Consider the following 15,605-nt stretch of genomic DNA (forward strand, 5'->3'; position numbering starts at 1 on the left):
GGGAGGGAGGGGTGGGTCATGGCGGAGCGACTGCCAGGGCAGGTGCACTGGCGCCGCCTCAATGCCCCCCTCCGCACAGCGCGCCCGGCAGTTGTGCATTGCCAGGCGCGCCACCCCCTGCTAAACATGACAGAGGTTCTAAGCCTGGAAACTCAACCTGGAAAAAGTTGCGCTGGTTTCTAGCTTAGCCACAGACGAAGAAACCAACAGCAGGAAAATAGTTTCCAGGGCGGGGGAAACATGAAGACAGAGAGCAGCAGGGGAAACAGTTTCAAGTGGGGCATAAACAATCCAGGTGTTTTGAGGTTGGAATATCCCTTGATGCCCAAGGACAAGGGGGGATCACAGCACAGCAAGGGTACAGACAGGGCAGCCGCAGAATTGAGCGAGTGTTTGCATGGGACTCTGACGCAAACATTAACGGGGCGGCGGCCCATCAGCTGGTGGCCGTGCTCGCCTTGTGACTCACATGGTCGGGGCAGAGCCAGCAGCGGGCCACCCTGCGTGCCCCGTGCACGCTGACACTGCCGCCGCCGTGCTGCAGCCTACGCCAGCGCCTTCAGAGATGCTCTTGGCATGCGCCTGCAGCGTGCCACCGAGGGCAGGCAGGCGGGCGAGCCCTGTGAGCAATGGAATGCCATCTCAGGCAACCGCAGCCACGGCAGCAACAGCCCGGCGCTCTCCAACAGCGCAAACAGATGCCCTTCGCGAAGGCTGAGCAGAGCCATCGGTAGCAGCACCTGCTCCCCACTACCAGTGGCAGCGCCTCCTCCAAGCAGATGCAGTGACAGCCACGCACCTGCTACAGGGCCATCTGCCATCAGCATCGCATCATGCACCTGGACGACAAGCAGGCAAGTAGGCAATGTGACCAGGCTTCACGCAGGCAGGCGGCAGCAGAAGGAGACAAGCGCTGTGCTGCTGTTGCTGCTGCCCCTGGCGCTGCAAAAGTGCAAGAGCAACAGGCGAGGCCGGGCAGGCGGTTTACCCAGCTCCCAAGGCGCTGACAATGTGGTGCAAACCCTGCCCTGTCTGACCTCATGCGTTGCCCTGTCCACCCCAAACTCACTTCCCAAGCGTGTGCTTCCAGGCAGCTGTAGCAATGGGGTCAGGGAGCTTGAAACAGCTGCAGACCAGGGAGCCACAAGGGGTGTGTTAGCGGGTGGGCCGCCAGCACCCACAGCTCAAACGCCCAGAAAGCATCACCTGCCTCGACCTTGCACCCAATATATCTTTCAGCACCCACCAGTCTCGGGAAAGAGGCACGGGTGAGGCGCACAACTGATCGCTGCCCTACTGCACACGCCATGGCGCCGCACTCAGCCCGCCGCTAATGCCTCGCCCCTCACCTGCATCAGACCCATCCTCGCCTTCGCCTGCCTGCCGCCCGTGGATCAAATATGCCGCCGCTACAACCATTGGCCTTCATCTCTTGCCGCCGGCAGGTGCCAGCGTGGGTGCAGTGCTGCCCGCTAGTGGCGGCGGCACCCGCCCATGACTCCGCCGCCCATCACCGCCGCCGCCCACACCGCCGCCGGAACCTTGAACCGGGAAATTGCAGGTCGTCTGCCGACGGCCAGGGCGAACTACAGCCCATCGTGGGGCGGTCAATGGGCGGACTTGCACTGGTGAGCTCCGCGACGTCTCGACGGCCCGGCAGCAGGGATGTGGCCGGTTCCCCACCGCGGGACAAGTAGATTGAGGCCCGCACAGGGCGCTGACGTGCAGCCCGTGCTCCGCGTGGCCCGCCCATGCACACTGCCGCTCGCAGGTCCGACAGTTTAATCCTGAAGTACAGAGCCTTGTGCAGATGCTGGAACGGGCGCGCCGGCTGCCGGGCCGCGTGGCAAATGCCCCTCGAGCGCAGCCCCAGGGTGCCCGTGGTGCCCGCAGACAAGCTGGAGGGTGCCGAGGATGCGATTCAGGTGGAGAGCGCTCGGAGCGCGGCGCCGCCTGCCGCCTGCCGCACCCGCCACCGCCCGGCGGTGCTGTCGGCTCGGCAGCCACACGCCCTCTGAGTGGCTTGCGGAAATACGAGTTGGGTGGCTGGATGCATACACAAATTTTTACGCAGACTGGGTAGGTGCATGGGGGACCTGAGGGCGTGGGGGTGGTTTGAGAACGCGTCTGCACCACACCACCGTGAGGCGATGGCAGGTGCGCTTCGCGTGGTCGCTGGAGAAGCGGCGGCGCCACTCCAACCCCCGCATAGCTTCGACGACTATTTTGCCATCCTGGGAACCCGCGGTTCTGCGAAGGTGGCCCTGGGCTTCATCACCTTCGTGTCCTCGGTCCCAGGTGTGGCAGCAGAATTCAGCACCCCTGGTGCTGTGCATGGGATCCGCTTGTGAGGCCGTGTCCTGCATGTCCTCTGTCCATCACACTCTGCCCCCTGTCGTTGGAGCATGTGCTGCGCCTGGGCCTGCGACCATGGCGCAGCCACCATACTCTGACCACATCCTGTGGCCACATGCCCTGACTGCGTCATTCCAGTACGCCATCAGCGTTGACTGGAGGCACCAGCCTGCACTGGTCCCCCCCCCCCCCACCCTCCCCCCTGCTGCAGGGGTTGCCAGCAGCTTGAGGTGCAGGTCAAGGGGCTCCAGCAAGACCAGCGGACGCTGCCATAGATCATGCAACGCCACCACGCCTGGTCCCAGGAGGAGCTGGCTGCCGGCGAGGAGCTCTCGCTTCTGTGGTGCAGCGTGCGTACTTCAGCAGGTGAGCAGCGGGGCCAGTTGCAGGCAACTGGGGAGGAGTCAGCACCAAGGAGCACAGCAGGGCATGTGCCAACGCGCATAAGCGCAGCCGCCGTCCTTGCTGCGCTTTGCACATGGCCTCCTTGCGCCGCTGCTGACTGGGCGTCTGCCTTCCTTCCTTTAGACCTGCAGGTGGTGGGATGCAACCCGCGCCTGCACCTGTGTCAGGCCATCGCCGCGCGCTTTGTGGCAGTCACGCCCACATTGAGGAAACCGCTCCAGCATCCGCAAGGAGACGTGGGGCAGGTGGGAAACCCTTGGCTGTGCAAGTTGGCGACCGGCAGGGCAGTGTCAACACCGTGTAAGAAACTTGCCTGCTACCCTGGTAGATACACTACCGTGCCAGTTGGGCCTAACAGCGGTCCGTACCGCCGCTCCTGCCGGGCAGCCGCCCCCTGGGCCTGCCCCACCCCATCCGACTTGCACCCTGTTCCAGCATGTGCCAGGCCACCTGAGTGCCCCTAACACAAGTACATACTTATGGAGCCTGTAAACACAAAACGCAAAAAGATAGAATGGGGGAGGGTGAAAGACAGCATCAGAGTAGTTCAGGTAACAGGTGCTGGGGCTTTTTCTCTGTCTAATAGGGAATAGGTCCTGCAGGCAGCCGCCCCTCCCTCAGGCAGCTAGCTGCGCCAAGTGGCGGTGCCGCTGCCGCCGCTGCCGCCCCTGTCAGTTAAATCTCCAACTAGCTTGGAGTACTTGAACTTGGCTGACCAGGCCTCCCACGCCTCCTCGCAGCATTTGGAGGCAGCTACCCCCAAAACGATTGTGAACAGCACATCGATTTGCTTGACAAGAGAGGCGGGGAATGGCAGGCTGCATCGTATCGCAAAGCGGCATGCACCGACCACAAGATTCCAAGACACAAATACTTGCAAAAACAACAGCGCTACCTGCCGGAAGCGTGTTTGCCTAGAGTAAACCTGCTCTGCAACGGCTTCCCTTGCAGCTTCCAGGGGCGAGGAGGCCTGCAGCAGGTGGGGAGCGAGGAAGACGAGGGAGAAGGGCGAGGGAGAGGAGCTGGGTCAGGGGGAGTTTGGGCGTGCGGGAAATGGTTTGCCGAGGGAGGGCAAGTGGTCGACTCCCATGCACCACCTGGGCCGTGCGGCATGCCAAGCTGCCAGGCAGTCCCATGCTGGAGATTGCCACAAACCGTTGGCCCCACAGCTGACCTGCAGCGCAGCCACCTGCGCAGCGAATGCTGCGTCAAACGTCAGGCTGCGCTGCAGCACTCCGAATGTTGCCCACATTATCCACAACATTGCTGCCAGCAGCAGCGCACCCAGCAGCACGACTGCCGCACCCAGCAGCACTGCCGGCTTGGCTGCAAGTGGCCCTGCTAGTGCCTGCCACACATAGATGGCAAGCACCCATGGCAGCACCCATGGCAGCACTGCCGGGGCCATGTCGATGGCTGCTGCCAGCGAATGCGCCAGAGTCGCGACCAGTGTGGCTGCCCGCTGCGCCAGCGGCACGCCTGTGCCGCCGCCAGGCTCAGGCTCGCCTGCCATGGGTGGCTCGGGCGGGCTGCCGCCGTCGCTGCTGCCGCCGGTGCTTGCTCCCAGGCACCGACGCGGCCCGGAGCGGCGGCACAGCTGCTGCACGCTGTGGGGTGCCAGGCTGGTGCCTGCAGGGGCGAGACCAGGAGGTGGTGGGGTGGGAGTAAGGCGAAAGAGTGCTGGCGATGAAGACCACAGGCAAAACAAAGCTGCTTGACTCCCACCCATGCCGCTACGCCGCAGGTGACCTTCAACAGCCCAACCCCAAAACCTGAGCGCCCCCAGCTGCTGCCACCTACCATCTGCGGCCGTGCTTGGGCGCCCGACAGAGGCACGAAGCATGGAGCAGGCGACAGCGCGAACGCCGGCGCGGCGAGGCAGAGCGGCAGGCTGACAGCCTCTGTGCGGGCATGGGCGGCGTCCAAGGCAGAGCATGGCCCTGGGGAGGGCAGGGAGCCTGGGCAGGGGCCTGGAGGCGCCGCTTGTCTCCCGACCAATCCCTGGTCGCTTCTCTGCCCCCTGCTGAGCCTGCCTGCTGGTGCCTGCTGCCCCCATCCGGATCCACTCGCCTTACCACGCGTCCAAGGCACTCGTTTCCAGACAGCAGAACGCCAGACAGCAGTGCACGCCTCGATCACCAGGTTGTAGTGCAGGGAGAGCTGCACAGAAGAGGGAGCCAGGGGAGGAGCAGGAGAGGAGCAGGCATGCTCACCATGTGGGCGGCGTCACCTGTCCTGTCGCCATACCTTTCTTCACTTGACAAATGAAGTTCGACGAAGGGTAAGCAATGTGTCAGGCATTGTGATCTTAAGGGGGAGGCACAGCAGGTCAACCTGGATGGGTGGAGTGCTGCTGGCGGCTGGAGGTAAGTGGAGCGTGGGTCTTTGGGGGCAGGGGTGGTGGGTTCAATGCGATATGGGCAAGGGTACAGAGGTGGGCAGAGCACTGTTGCGCGTGCACACGCCGCTGCTGCACGGGTCGCGGCGGCAGTGCCAGCCGTGCCTAGGCCTCAGTCAGCGCCTGCCACATGGGGTCGGCAACGGGCACAAGGCGCCAGGCCGACGGCGGGTACGCAGCCATGCCCAGCACTACGCCTTGCTGTCCCGCCCGAAGGAATGCCCAGCACGTGCAGCAGCACATCAGGCGTCAGCACGACCAGGCCAGCAGGCGATGCTTGTGCGTCGGAGGCAGCTGCAGCGGCCGCTGCGCAGAGGAGTCGCGGTCCCCTGCCAGCCGCAGCGTGCGGGGCACAGCGCTGAAGGCGGGCGGGTAGGAGGTGAGGCTCACCGGACTGCAGGCCCTGGGGCTCGTGCTGCGCTGCCTGTTCAGCCATCTGCAGGGGACCAAAGAGAGAGGTGAAGACGCACATCAATGATAAGTATCAACAGCAGCAGCAGCAGCAGCGACGAAGCGACGCAACAGCTGTTACTGAGCACAGCCTGGCCGGTGCAGCAGAGAGCTGCTTCGTCGTGCATGCACCGCTGATGCCGCTCAGCTGACACAGATAGCAGCAGAGATGCATACAGCACAAACAGCCACCCAGCGTGCTGATGCCAGGCCCAAGAATCCGCCCACCTGCCATTGCCCTGCGGCTCCAAGAGACGTGCCCAGTCGGGGTGCTCCAGTGGCAAGATGTTGGAATGGGGACGCGCGGAGGGTGAGGATGTCCCTAAAGACATCGGACACGGGGAGGGTGCGGCAGCGGGTGGGGCAGCAGCCGCACGCCACCATCGCCTCGACTGTGCGCGGCCAAGCGGTCGTGGCTGGCAGCCAGTTTGGCGTTGGAGGCGCGGGCGATGGCTGCCATGCCTTCGCGATCATCGGAGATGCCCGCTGCGCTGAGGACGGCGTCCACTTCTATCGCCAGCTGCAGTCAAGGCGGGGCAGGTAGACATGTTGGCAGCGAGGCTGGTAAAAACAGTCGAGCACTCGGTTGAAGAAGCAGGCGAAGGCGTCATGGCGGTCCAGGGGCACCGCCGGCGCGCCACAGCGAAGGTACGACCGCACCTGCTCCCACTCTGCTCTGCCCCATCACCAGAATGCCAGGGCGCTCCTGCGCGAACCAGTGTGGGAGCAGGCCAAGCCTCGGCAGTGGACGACAGCAGCTGCAAGGGACTCCTACTCAGGTGGGCAAGCGTTGCGGCAGGCCTGGATGGATTTGCAGCAGCAGCTCGCCTGTGAGCAGTATGTGACGATGGCCTTCTCCGGGCTCCGCCTCGCAAGCATCAGCTGCAGGCTGACGTTGCTCGGGTGCACCCTGCGTGGTTGCAGGCCCAGGCAGACTGCGTGCATCAAGCACTGTGTGGGCACTCGCAGATGGGCGGCCCATGCAGGCTGCCCGCCTCACCTCTTGCTTTCTGCCAGCAGCTGCTGCCGGCATCGCTCCAGCAGCTCAGTACAGCCCTCGTCGCGCTGGTGGTGGCGGGGGGAACGCAGCTGTGAGAAGCTGCCGCCGCTGCCCCACTGGCTGCCAGCATCCAGGCTGCCGCCAGCTGGGCTGCCCAACCCTCCCAGGCCAGAGCTGCTCGCCAGGCGGCTTCCAGGCTCCCCGCCTGCTTCCGGCGGCGCGGGTGGTGCTGCCACCGGCGTCGCCCAGCTTCCTGCTGGGGCTGTGACGTGGTGCTCTGAGTCGCCAAGGCTCAGCGTGCCGGCGCTGCTGGTGCCGCTGATGCGCTGGCTCAGCGTGCCGCTGCCCTGCGGGTGCCCCTTCTGCGCCACATGCAGCAGCACGACTTGGTCTTGCGGGCTCCTCAGCAGCAGCTGCGGCGGGGCACGGATGCGGGAGGCACAGAGGCAAGCAGGGTGGTCACAATCCCGGCCCCAATGGCACGCCAGCGCTGAGAGGGCACGGGGGGACCTGCGCGCCCAGCAACCTGCGGGCCTTGCACGGCTATCCTCCACCTTGCACGCGTGGTGCACCACCCGAGGCGCAGAGCCATCGTGGTCGAGGGGCAGGCAGATGGTGCTCCCGCACGGCAGCTCCACCCGGGTGGCACTTGGCGACGGGCCGGCCCTGGCTGCCGGGCTGCCTGCGCATGCATGGGGCAGAGGCAGAAGGGGCGGTGGAGGCGCATGGCGGTGTTGGCACCGCCCCCCTGAGCAACAAACCTTGCTGGGGCGTCAGCGGGCCGCGCTGATGCAGCTCCTCCTCGTACAGTTGGTCTGGCGCGGCTTCGGCGCCGCTGGCAACCGGCAGTGCCGGGTGCTCCTCCAGGCGGCACAGCATGCTGCAAGGATTGAAAAGAGGGCAACACGGCTGGAAAAGAGGGCAAACAGAGAGAGCAAACGGCGGAACTTGACTTTTCACATGCCTTGTCAGCAGTTGTGCCCTTCTTCGAGCTGCTCTCGCCCTGTGCCTTCTGCTCTCCCCGCAGGTTTCAGGGGCCAGCGAGGTTGCTCAGGCCTAGGGTTTGGGCTCCTGCACCCAGCTCTGCGGCTTCCAAGGCAGGCAGAGGACGGGAATGGACGCAGAGGAGGGCTGGGATGTGGTGAATGGTGAGCATGCTCACACGCAGCTGGGCAGCTCGCGATGCTCAGCCGACACTGCCCAAGCTATGTTGCCTCTATGCTGCCTGCGAACCCTATCTGCTCGCCTGTGGCAACTTGCTGGCTTGTGGCGAGGCTCCCTGATGCAGCCGAAAGCCCGCCACGGCACGCAGCTGGCGCACCCGCCTCGGCCTCCGATGCCGCCGATCTGAGCGACCGGCGTCTGGCGGCGGCTGGCAGCGAGGGCAGCACCGTGCTGCTGTTTGCCTGCGCCCCAAGCGGCCCGCTGCCTGGCGAGCAGCCTGCCGGGAGCGGCGAGGCGGCAGCGGCAGCTGGCCCTGACGCCAGCGCCGCCGCCGCCGAGTCGGCGGGTGGACCGGCAGGAGGCGAGGCGCTGCGCCTGGTCTGCCCTCGCTGGGCTGCCAAAATGTGTGCAGCCAGGGTGCTGCCTGTCGGCGCTTGCCCCGTCAACCTAGCTGGCAAGAGCGAAGCGTGCGGGCCTTGTTTGACCGCTCTGCCGCCTCCCCCTGCTGTGCAGGCACCGGTGGCGGCAGCGCCAGCAGCAGCACCGCCAGCGCCAGCCTGGAAGACGACGATGCCGAGAGCAGCGCCAGCAGCCCGCCGCCAGGCCTGACAGACGGTGACACCCACAGCACCGCAACCAGCCCGCTGCCCAGCCTCGACACCGAGTGCAGCATGCCGCCTCTCGCGCTGGGCGGTAGGCGCCGTGGCGGCGCACGCAATCGCCCGCCAGCTGTGCCATCCTCCGACCATGCGCCGCCTGGTGCCGCCCAGCTGGCATCTCAGCGCTGGTTCCGGGCCGCAGCAGCCGCCGGCGTGGCCGGCAGGCTGTGGCAGCCCACTGACGCGGCGGCTGGCGGCTGTGAAACCCTCGCCGACCCGCACGGCAGCTCGGCAGGCGACAGTGCCAGCACAGCCGGCGCCTCGAGCTGCTCGCAGGCCTTCAGGCTGGCGGCCCAGAAAGCAGGCGCGCCATGTGTGGGCTCACCGCGACTCCGCGAGCTGTGGCTGAGCCGCCGCCCCTGTCATGCCGCCTCCTCACCCCACGATGCCGCCACACCCTGTCACCTGCAGAGATCATCAGGCAAGTGGCCAGCGGCGCTGACCTGGCGCCACCTCCCGCGCCGCCGCTGCCGCAGCACCTCAACCTCATGGTGGTGAGCTGCCCTGAAGCTTCGAGGCCCCTCCTCATTTTGCCCACTGGCTATTCACCTGCTCTCCGACTTTCCTTGTCCTGCTGCTGAGCATGCTGCGCTCCTGCCATTCTCCCCCGTCAACATTGACCTCCCGCCTGCCTGCCTGCCTGCTGTGCCCGCCTTGTCTCGCAGGTGGGCGACCCCGGCGTGGGCAAGTCGGTCCTCATCTCCAACCTGCTGTCTCCTCTGACCATCACCACCACAGCGGTTCAGCACACAGCCACGAGCAGCCAGCTGCAGCTGACGCTGCACAGCGCAACTGCATGCAGGTGCTGCTCTGCCGGCTCTGGCAGGCTGCACCGCCCTCCAGCTGCTGGCGCCCCACCGGCTGCGCTCCCTGCCACCTGACCTCGTGCTCCTGACCCATGGCTCGCAGCCCCGATGGCGAGGGCTGCCTGAGCTATCGCGTGTGGGAGGTGCAGGAGGGGCTGATGCCGCCTCAGCTGCGCCGCATGGAGACCTTCCTGTCCCAAGGCCTGGGGCAGCACTTTGAGGAGGAGCAGAGTGAGCGGGTTGGGGTGGGATGAGGGGGAGGGGCACCTCTCGTTGCTGCTGAATTTGCTTCCTGCGCTCTACCCGCTTTCCTCGTCTCTCCTTGCAGACCCGCACCGCACGCAGCCCCTGCACCAGCAGGCATTCGACCGCCGCACCGACGCGTGCCTGCTGCTGTTGCCTCCGCACAGGTGGGTCTGCGCCTGGCAGCGCCGTGCCAGCATGCATCCTGTTCCCCGTGCCATGCAGAGGCACCTCCCCCAAAAACATACCGCCTGCACTGCGCGCTGCCTTAAACCCTGGCCGGCAGAGCACACTGCCGCTGATGTGTGCAGGCTGTGCCCCCGCCACATCCTGGCAGCCAAGACTCTATCCAAGCTGCTGCCGGTGATCCCAGGTATGCCCAAGCCTCGCCAGCCACGCTCTTTTCCTTTCTTGGCAGGCCATCGCAGCTTGGCACATGCCCCTTCATCCCACTGAGCCACTCGGCGCCCGCTGCTCCCATGTGTGCAGTCATCTGCAAGGCAGACAGCTGCACCCCCGCCGAGCTGCAGGCGCAGCGCACCGCAGTGCGTGAGGCTCTGGACCAGCGGGGGCCGGCCCTGTACCGCTCCGACGGCGCTGGGGCAGGGAGCGGGCTGCTGCGCGGTGAGCCAGCCAGCTGCAGAGCCAGGAGGCACGCCTGCAAGGAAGCACAGGCACTTTCCAGCCGGCCACGCCTCCGCTTGCACTGAACGGCCAAACTGCTGGCGTTGCGTGCCTTGCAGGCGAGGCCGAGGCGGCAGGGCTGGGATCTGACCGCCTGCCTGCTGCCGCCGTTGCGAGATGGACGGCAGCGTCGGCAGGTGAGCGCCGCCGCTCCTGAGCACACCGCTCCTTTATACCACCCTCTCCTACCCAGCTGCTTCCCTACCGCCTTCAGCCGCTGCCCCTACCCCGCGTTTGCTGCCTGGCTGCAGCTTCTGGCCTGTGCGGCGCTACCAGTGGGGGGCCTGCGAGACGCTGGCGTCTCCCCAGTCGGGTGTGCTGAGCTTGCCAGCGAGAGTCGTGCGTGCTGGCTCCCAAGAGATCCAGAGCCTGGCTTGCAGCGAGCCCAGGCTGGAGCTATCCGCACTCACACCCTCGCCATCTGGCTGGGCCCTTCCTCTGCAGACGTGCGCGCGCTGCGCCTGCTGCTGTCCTCGGCAGGTCCCGCCCTCAAGGATGCCACAGAGCAGCGATATGCCGCCTACCGCACCCGGCGCCTGCTGGCTGCGGGCCCGCAGGGAGCTGCGCTGCCGCACCACCGCGCTGGCGGCGCGGCAGCAGGCCCTGCCGCCTGCGCTGCCGACGGTGGCTCCCGCGCGGCTTCGCCCTGCGCAGCAGACAGAGGCACGGCAGCCGGCAGGTGGCCCACCAGCCAGCAGATGCATGGCACTCCACAGACCAGCGCAGGAGCAGGCGCCGGGGTACACCGCGCTGTGCTGACCGCGGCCCTCGCGCTGCTGCTGCTGCTGTGCCTGACGGGCGCCGCGCTGGTTCTGAGCGGCCTGCGCTCTGCCAGCCTGGCGGGCGAGGTGGCAGCAGCCAGGGCTGAGCTGGCAGAGGCCGGCGCTGATGTGGCGGCAGACCTGCTGGTGCTGCGGCGTCTTCTGAGGCGTGGCTGAGGGAGCAGCTGCGGGAGGCCACCTGGCGGATCGCCGACTGGAAGCTGTCGGCGGAGCGCCAGCTGGCGGCTGCTGAGCAGGCCTCCAGCTCCAGCCTGGAGGCTGCCGCGGGCTGGCTGCAGCTGGTGGGGCAGGGCGCCGAGGGGCACCTGAGGGCGGCGCAGGCGGCGGCGGGCGAGGAGCTGGCAGCCAGGCAGGCGGCGGCGGGCGAGGAGCTGGCAGGGCAGGTGAAGGGTGCCAGGCAGGAGCTGGCAGAGGCGCAGGCCTCTGCTGCGGCCCGCCTGGAAGCCTTTGCCGCCAGCCAGGGGGCTGCTGCTGTCGAGGAGGTGGCAGCTGTCAGGGACGCGTGCGTGGCAGAGCTTGGCGAGGTGCTGGCAGGCAGCCTGCAGCAGGTGGCAGCTGCGCAGGCCGCTGCGGCCGGCAGCCTGTCAGACGCCCAGGGTCGAGCCGCCGACGCCCTGGCTGCCGCCTCTGCAGCTGCGCTGGCTGAGCTGGCGGGCGCCAAGCTGGCGGCAGTCGCCGAGCTGTCTGCAGAAGGGGCGGGCGCCGGGGCTGCCGCCGGCGACCTGGCGGCTGCCATGCGTGAGGCGGAGGCACTTCTGGCAGAGGCCGCTGAGACTGGCGCGGCCGCAAGGTCTGCCCAGCTGGCTGTGGCCTCGGTGCAGGAGCAGGTGGCCGACCTCGCCTCCAGCCTGCACGACCTGCAGGTAGGGCCGGCAGTGGAGGAAGCAAGGGGGCAGCGGCAGCGGCAACACTAGTGCGCCCCCAGCGCCCCCTGTGCCTCACGCTCGGCTGCCGCCTGCGCCGCAGGGCCGGGCGGCGGCTGCCGGCGCGGAGCTGGATGGCGCACTGGACGGCCTGGACTCGTCTCTGGCTGTGCTGGAGCAGCGCGTGTCAGGTGCGCATTCCAGCTGCCTGCCGGCCGCTCCATGTGGGGCACGCGGAGCAGCGACGCCGCAGCGGCCCAGCAAACTGCAGGCGATACTGCGCCCATTTTTTCCGGTTCTGTTGCTTGCAGGGCTGGAGCGGGGCCTGGAGGAGGCAAAGCAGCAGCTCCAGGGAGGGGGTGGCAGCTGCGCCGGGTGATGCGCACCCATTGCAATGGCATGGCGGGGCGGCGGCCAGGTCGGCGGCAGCGCAATTGCGTGGCAGCGCAGCGGCAGCCGTGCACAGCCCCTGGAGGCCGTATGTGGAGCATGTTTCTTTGGTAGAGAAGCAGTTTTGGCGATGTGCAGCACACCGGCGACCGCAGTGAGGTGTACTTGCAGCTTGCAGCGGTACATGTCAGGCGCGACTTAATACGGCTGAGGCAGGCATATTGCCATGGGATGATGACGTTTGGCAGCTTCCATCTCCTCTGGAGAGTTATAGGCAGCGATCTAAGCACCCGCTTACAGCAGCCCTTGCTGGCACGTGTGGGGTGGCTGCAGGCTCGGGAGGGCGACGCTGCCGCCATCCAGACCATTCATTGTACAGCTCTGGCACTTTTGCATGCCCTGCAAGCCCTGACCGTTGCAATAAACTCGGCCGGTGCAAACGTACCGTTTGCACTGCGCCCCGTCTGACCCTTGCCGACCCGTAATAAGCGGTGTGGTCATGAAGAGCCATTGAGTAATGCATGGACAGGTGGCCCTGTGCTGTCGACAACTCGTGCTGCTCTTGTGGTAGCCCGGTGCCGCAGTCTTCGCGGGCCAATCACCGATCCCAGTACTCGGGGCGGCGCGGATACACGGTGAGAGACCCTGTACCAACCCACGCACGCCTGAAGGAGCACCCAAAACGCGGCGGCCACGCGTGCTCCGGCTCCACGAGCGAGAGGGTGTCCCTATCTCACTTCTGTTGAGGTCTCCCGCCCCCGTCACCCTGCAGAGTGCCGCCTGCACCACAGAAGGAATTCAAGGCGTCGCTGCGCTGGGGTCGCGGTGGGGGAAGCTTGATGGCGGCGGCGGCGACGGTGGGGGCCGTGCTTCTCAATAGCGACGGCGCTGCCTTTGCCCAGGAAGAAGCAGCTTTTCAGCATATAGAGCTGCTGCTGGGTGTAGAGCTGGAGGCCCTGTTCATTCTGGGATGCACGCTTCTCCTGCGCCAGTCGCGGCCTTGGGCTTGGCGGCACCCCTGGCTGGCCGCAGCGCTGCGCCTCGCCGCGACGGCGCTGGCAGCGGCGTGGGCGCCCGTGCAGATCACGGCAGTCTGGCCGCTGATGTTCAGGGCTGTCAACCCACTTGTCAGCAGTGAGGTGAGCAGATGGGCAATCCCCTGCTGTTTCAGCCTGCCGGCAGCTGGTGCGATCGCCCAAGCCGGCCTCATGCCGGCGCCTCGCGCCCGTGCCCCGTCAGCTTCCCTGCCTGCCCATTGTTGCTGCCTCTGCTTTTTGCTGGTCCTAGTGCGGCCTCTTAAAGGGGTTAACAGCTGCGAACTCCCAAAACCAGCTTCACCCTTATTGTCCCCACGGTCCCATTCATGCATGCAGGCACTCTTCCTGCTCATCCTCGCGCTGCTGCTCCCACTCCCCCTGGAGCGCCTCTTGTTGGTGCAGGCCCTATCGCTGCGCATGGCGCTCCCCCGCCTGCAGCAGCTGTCTGTGCAGCACGCCCTGCTGCCAGGCGGGGCCACCCAGTGCACTTCCTTTGTGCGCTACGCGCGGCTGGCAATGCCCATCGCGGTGCCTGGCACGCCGGCGGAGCTGCCGCTGATGCCGCAGCCGACGCAGTGCTGCTGGATGCTGCACACCTGGGTGGCTGCCATGGTCGGCTTTGTGCTTCCCACCGTGGCGCAAATTGGCGCGTGGAAGTATCCTCGCCAGCTGCGGCAGACCCCGCTGTTGGATGACCCGCGGCATGAGGAGCCAAAGCGGCAGCCCGAGGCGCAGCAGGAGCACGAGGAGCCATCCAGCAGCAGGCGCCCCGTGGCAGCCAACCGTCGCCAGAGGAGCCAGGAGGGGCAGGCAGCGGCAGCCAGCCCATCTGCCGAGGGCAGCAGGGACAGCAGTGGCAGCAGCAGCCAGCTCAGCGACCCCGATGGTTGCCGCGGGGCAGCCTCACGCCGCCATCGGCGGCAGGTTGCGGCGGCTCTGCTGGTGGGCACCCTGGGCCAGGGGCTGCTGCTGCTGGGGCTGACGGGCGCGCTAGTCTGGGCTGCCCTGGAGCTCATTGCCCCTTGATCCAAGTGTGCAAAGTACGGCAATTTTTCCATGGTGCTCTGCTCTTCTCGTAAAGCACGGGCACGCTCAGCAGCGATGCTGTCGTTCTGCATTACGGGCCTTCTCAGCAGCGATGCTGTCGTACTGCATATCATTGAAAGCAGGCCATTCATGGCTGGCCATGATAGCAGCTTCGTTTCCCACTGTCTCACACTCTGTTTCCCATTCTTTTGCCTGTGCAATTCCAGTCTCAATATTAACTGTGCAATTTTCAATCGCTGCTTGCGGTACGCCCCCTTCCCGTTTTATTCCCGTAATACTGCCTGTATTGCCCGTCAGAGCTGCACGTGCAGCTTGCTGCCAACCGCTTCAATTGTCGCATCTTTACACGGGCAATGCTCTCAGTCACAGCCACCAACAGCACAGTAAATTGTACGCCCACTTGCCGGCTGGCATGGGGGAGGGCAGCAGCGTCACAGCCCCAGGCCAACCGTCCTGCCAGACTGCATCTGGCGGCGCAAACCTTCTTGGTACCCTCGCTCCAGGTCACGCAGGACCTGCGCCTGACCCTCACGCTTCATAATCGACGGCGCTGCTGCCTCCTCGCCCGCCGCCGCTGCAGCCCCTGGCTCTGCCCCGACTGCCTCCGCCTGTCCCGGCAGGGCAGGGCCGTACACGGGCTGAGCAGCCGCAGGGCTGCCGCCAGTCTGCTGCAGCGTCTCCGCTGCCGCCTTGCCACCCTGCAGGCAAGCAGCCAGCAGCGTGTTGGCAGGCCCTCCTCGTGTTGGCAGGCAAAAAGAAAGCGCAGGTCAAGTTTGCCCTCTGCTATCCATCAGCGCCCTGCTTGCCAACCGTGCGCAGGTTTCATTCATTATCGTTACGCACCATGAGCTTGATGAACTTCAGCTTCTCCTGCTCGCTGCCAAACTCAGCCTGGTCCCAGCGGTTGCGACCAAACACCACGGCAGAGGGCGGCGCCGCAGGCCCGGCAGCCACCCCACGCGCTGCCACGGATGCCCCAGCCGCCGCTGCCCCGGCTTCGCCGCCGGCTGGACCCGCCGCCACTCCAGCCCCTACAATTGTTGCCTCCTTCTTCTTGCCTCCCCACAGAAGCTTCCTCTTCTGATCAACAGACAGGCCGCTGCCGGAGGCCGCGCCGCCGCTGCTGCCGCCGCCTGCCAGCGCCGCGGCCGCCACCTGCGCTGCCGCCACCACAGACACCGCTGGGATGCTGCTGGGCGGGGCACTGCTGCTGCCGCCAGCAGACGAGCGCACTGCAGGGCGGGGCAGGCAGCACAGAGTAAAGAGCATGCCATGCTGCCCACACACTCGGCAAGTATGCTTCGCTCTGCTGCAGTTGGGAT

At 66.4% G+C, this 15,605-nt stretch overlaps 4 protein-coding genes across 4 annotated transcripts in view; 2 read left to right on the forward strand and 2 right to left on the reverse strand.

Moving 5' to 3' along the window:
* Positions 1–1,850: 1,850 nt before the first annotated feature.
* Positions 1,851–2,630, forward strand: CHLNCDRAFT_143767 (hypothetical protein; the record flags this gene model as incomplete). The annotated part of the gene is made up of 3 exons (XM_005849087.1): positions 1,851–1,990; positions 2,213–2,347; positions 2,567–2,630. The coding sequence occupies 3 exons, from the start codon at positions 1,851–1,853 to the stop codon at positions 2,628–2,630; spliced, it is 339 nt and encodes a 112-aa protein (XP_005849149.1).
* A 755-nt stretch (positions 2,631–3,385) lies between these two features.
* Positions 3,386–7,487, reverse strand: CHLNCDRAFT_143768 (hypothetical protein; the record flags this gene model as incomplete). Its single annotated transcript, XM_005849286.1, has 9 exons — positions 3,386–3,493; positions 3,656–3,730; positions 3,935–4,389; positions 5,549–5,594; positions 5,985–6,128; positions 6,455–6,518; positions 6,609–7,021; positions 7,163–7,290; positions 7,370–7,487. The coding sequence occupies 9 exons, from the start codon at positions 7,485–7,487 to the stop codon at positions 3,386–3,388; spliced, it is 1,551 nt and encodes a 516-aa protein (XP_005849348.1).
* Positions 7,488–7,722: 235 nt separating this feature from the next.
* On the forward strand, positions 7,723–12,188 carry CHLNCDRAFT_143769 (hypothetical protein; the record flags this gene model as incomplete). Its single annotated transcript, XM_005849088.1, has 15 exons — positions 7,723–7,756; positions 7,921–8,118; positions 8,286–8,465; positions 8,843–8,925; positions 9,097–9,233; positions 9,341–9,468; positions 9,566–9,647; positions 9,792–9,853; positions 9,970–10,104; positions 10,224–10,293; positions 10,416–10,477; positions 10,609–11,012; positions 11,093–11,809; positions 11,913–12,000; positions 12,121–12,188. The coding sequence occupies 15 exons, from the start codon at positions 7,723–7,725 to the stop codon at positions 12,186–12,188; spliced, it is 2,448 nt and encodes an 815-aa protein (XP_005849150.1).
* Positions 12,189–14,714: 2,526 nt separating this feature from the next.
* Positions 14,715–15,605, reverse strand: part of CHLNCDRAFT_51342 (hypothetical protein) — a gene marked incomplete at both ends in the record, with an annotated part of 1,425 nt that continues 534 nt past the window's right edge. The window contains 2 exons of the mRNA XM_005849287.1: positions 14,715–14,981; positions 15,127–15,515. Of these exons, the coding sequence (XP_005849349.1) occupies positions 14,715–14,981; positions 15,127–15,515 (656 nt within the window). The remainder of the gene's footprint in view (positions 14,982–15,126; positions 15,516–15,605) is intronic.

This window comes from Chlorella variabilis (genome assembly GCF_000147415.1).
Source record: "Chlorella variabilis unplaced genomic scaffold CHLNCscaffold_6, whole genome shotgun sequence".
Lineage (NCBI taxonomy): Eukaryota > Viridiplantae > Chlorophyta > Trebouxiophyceae > Chlorellales > Chlorellaceae > Chlorella > Chlorella variabilis.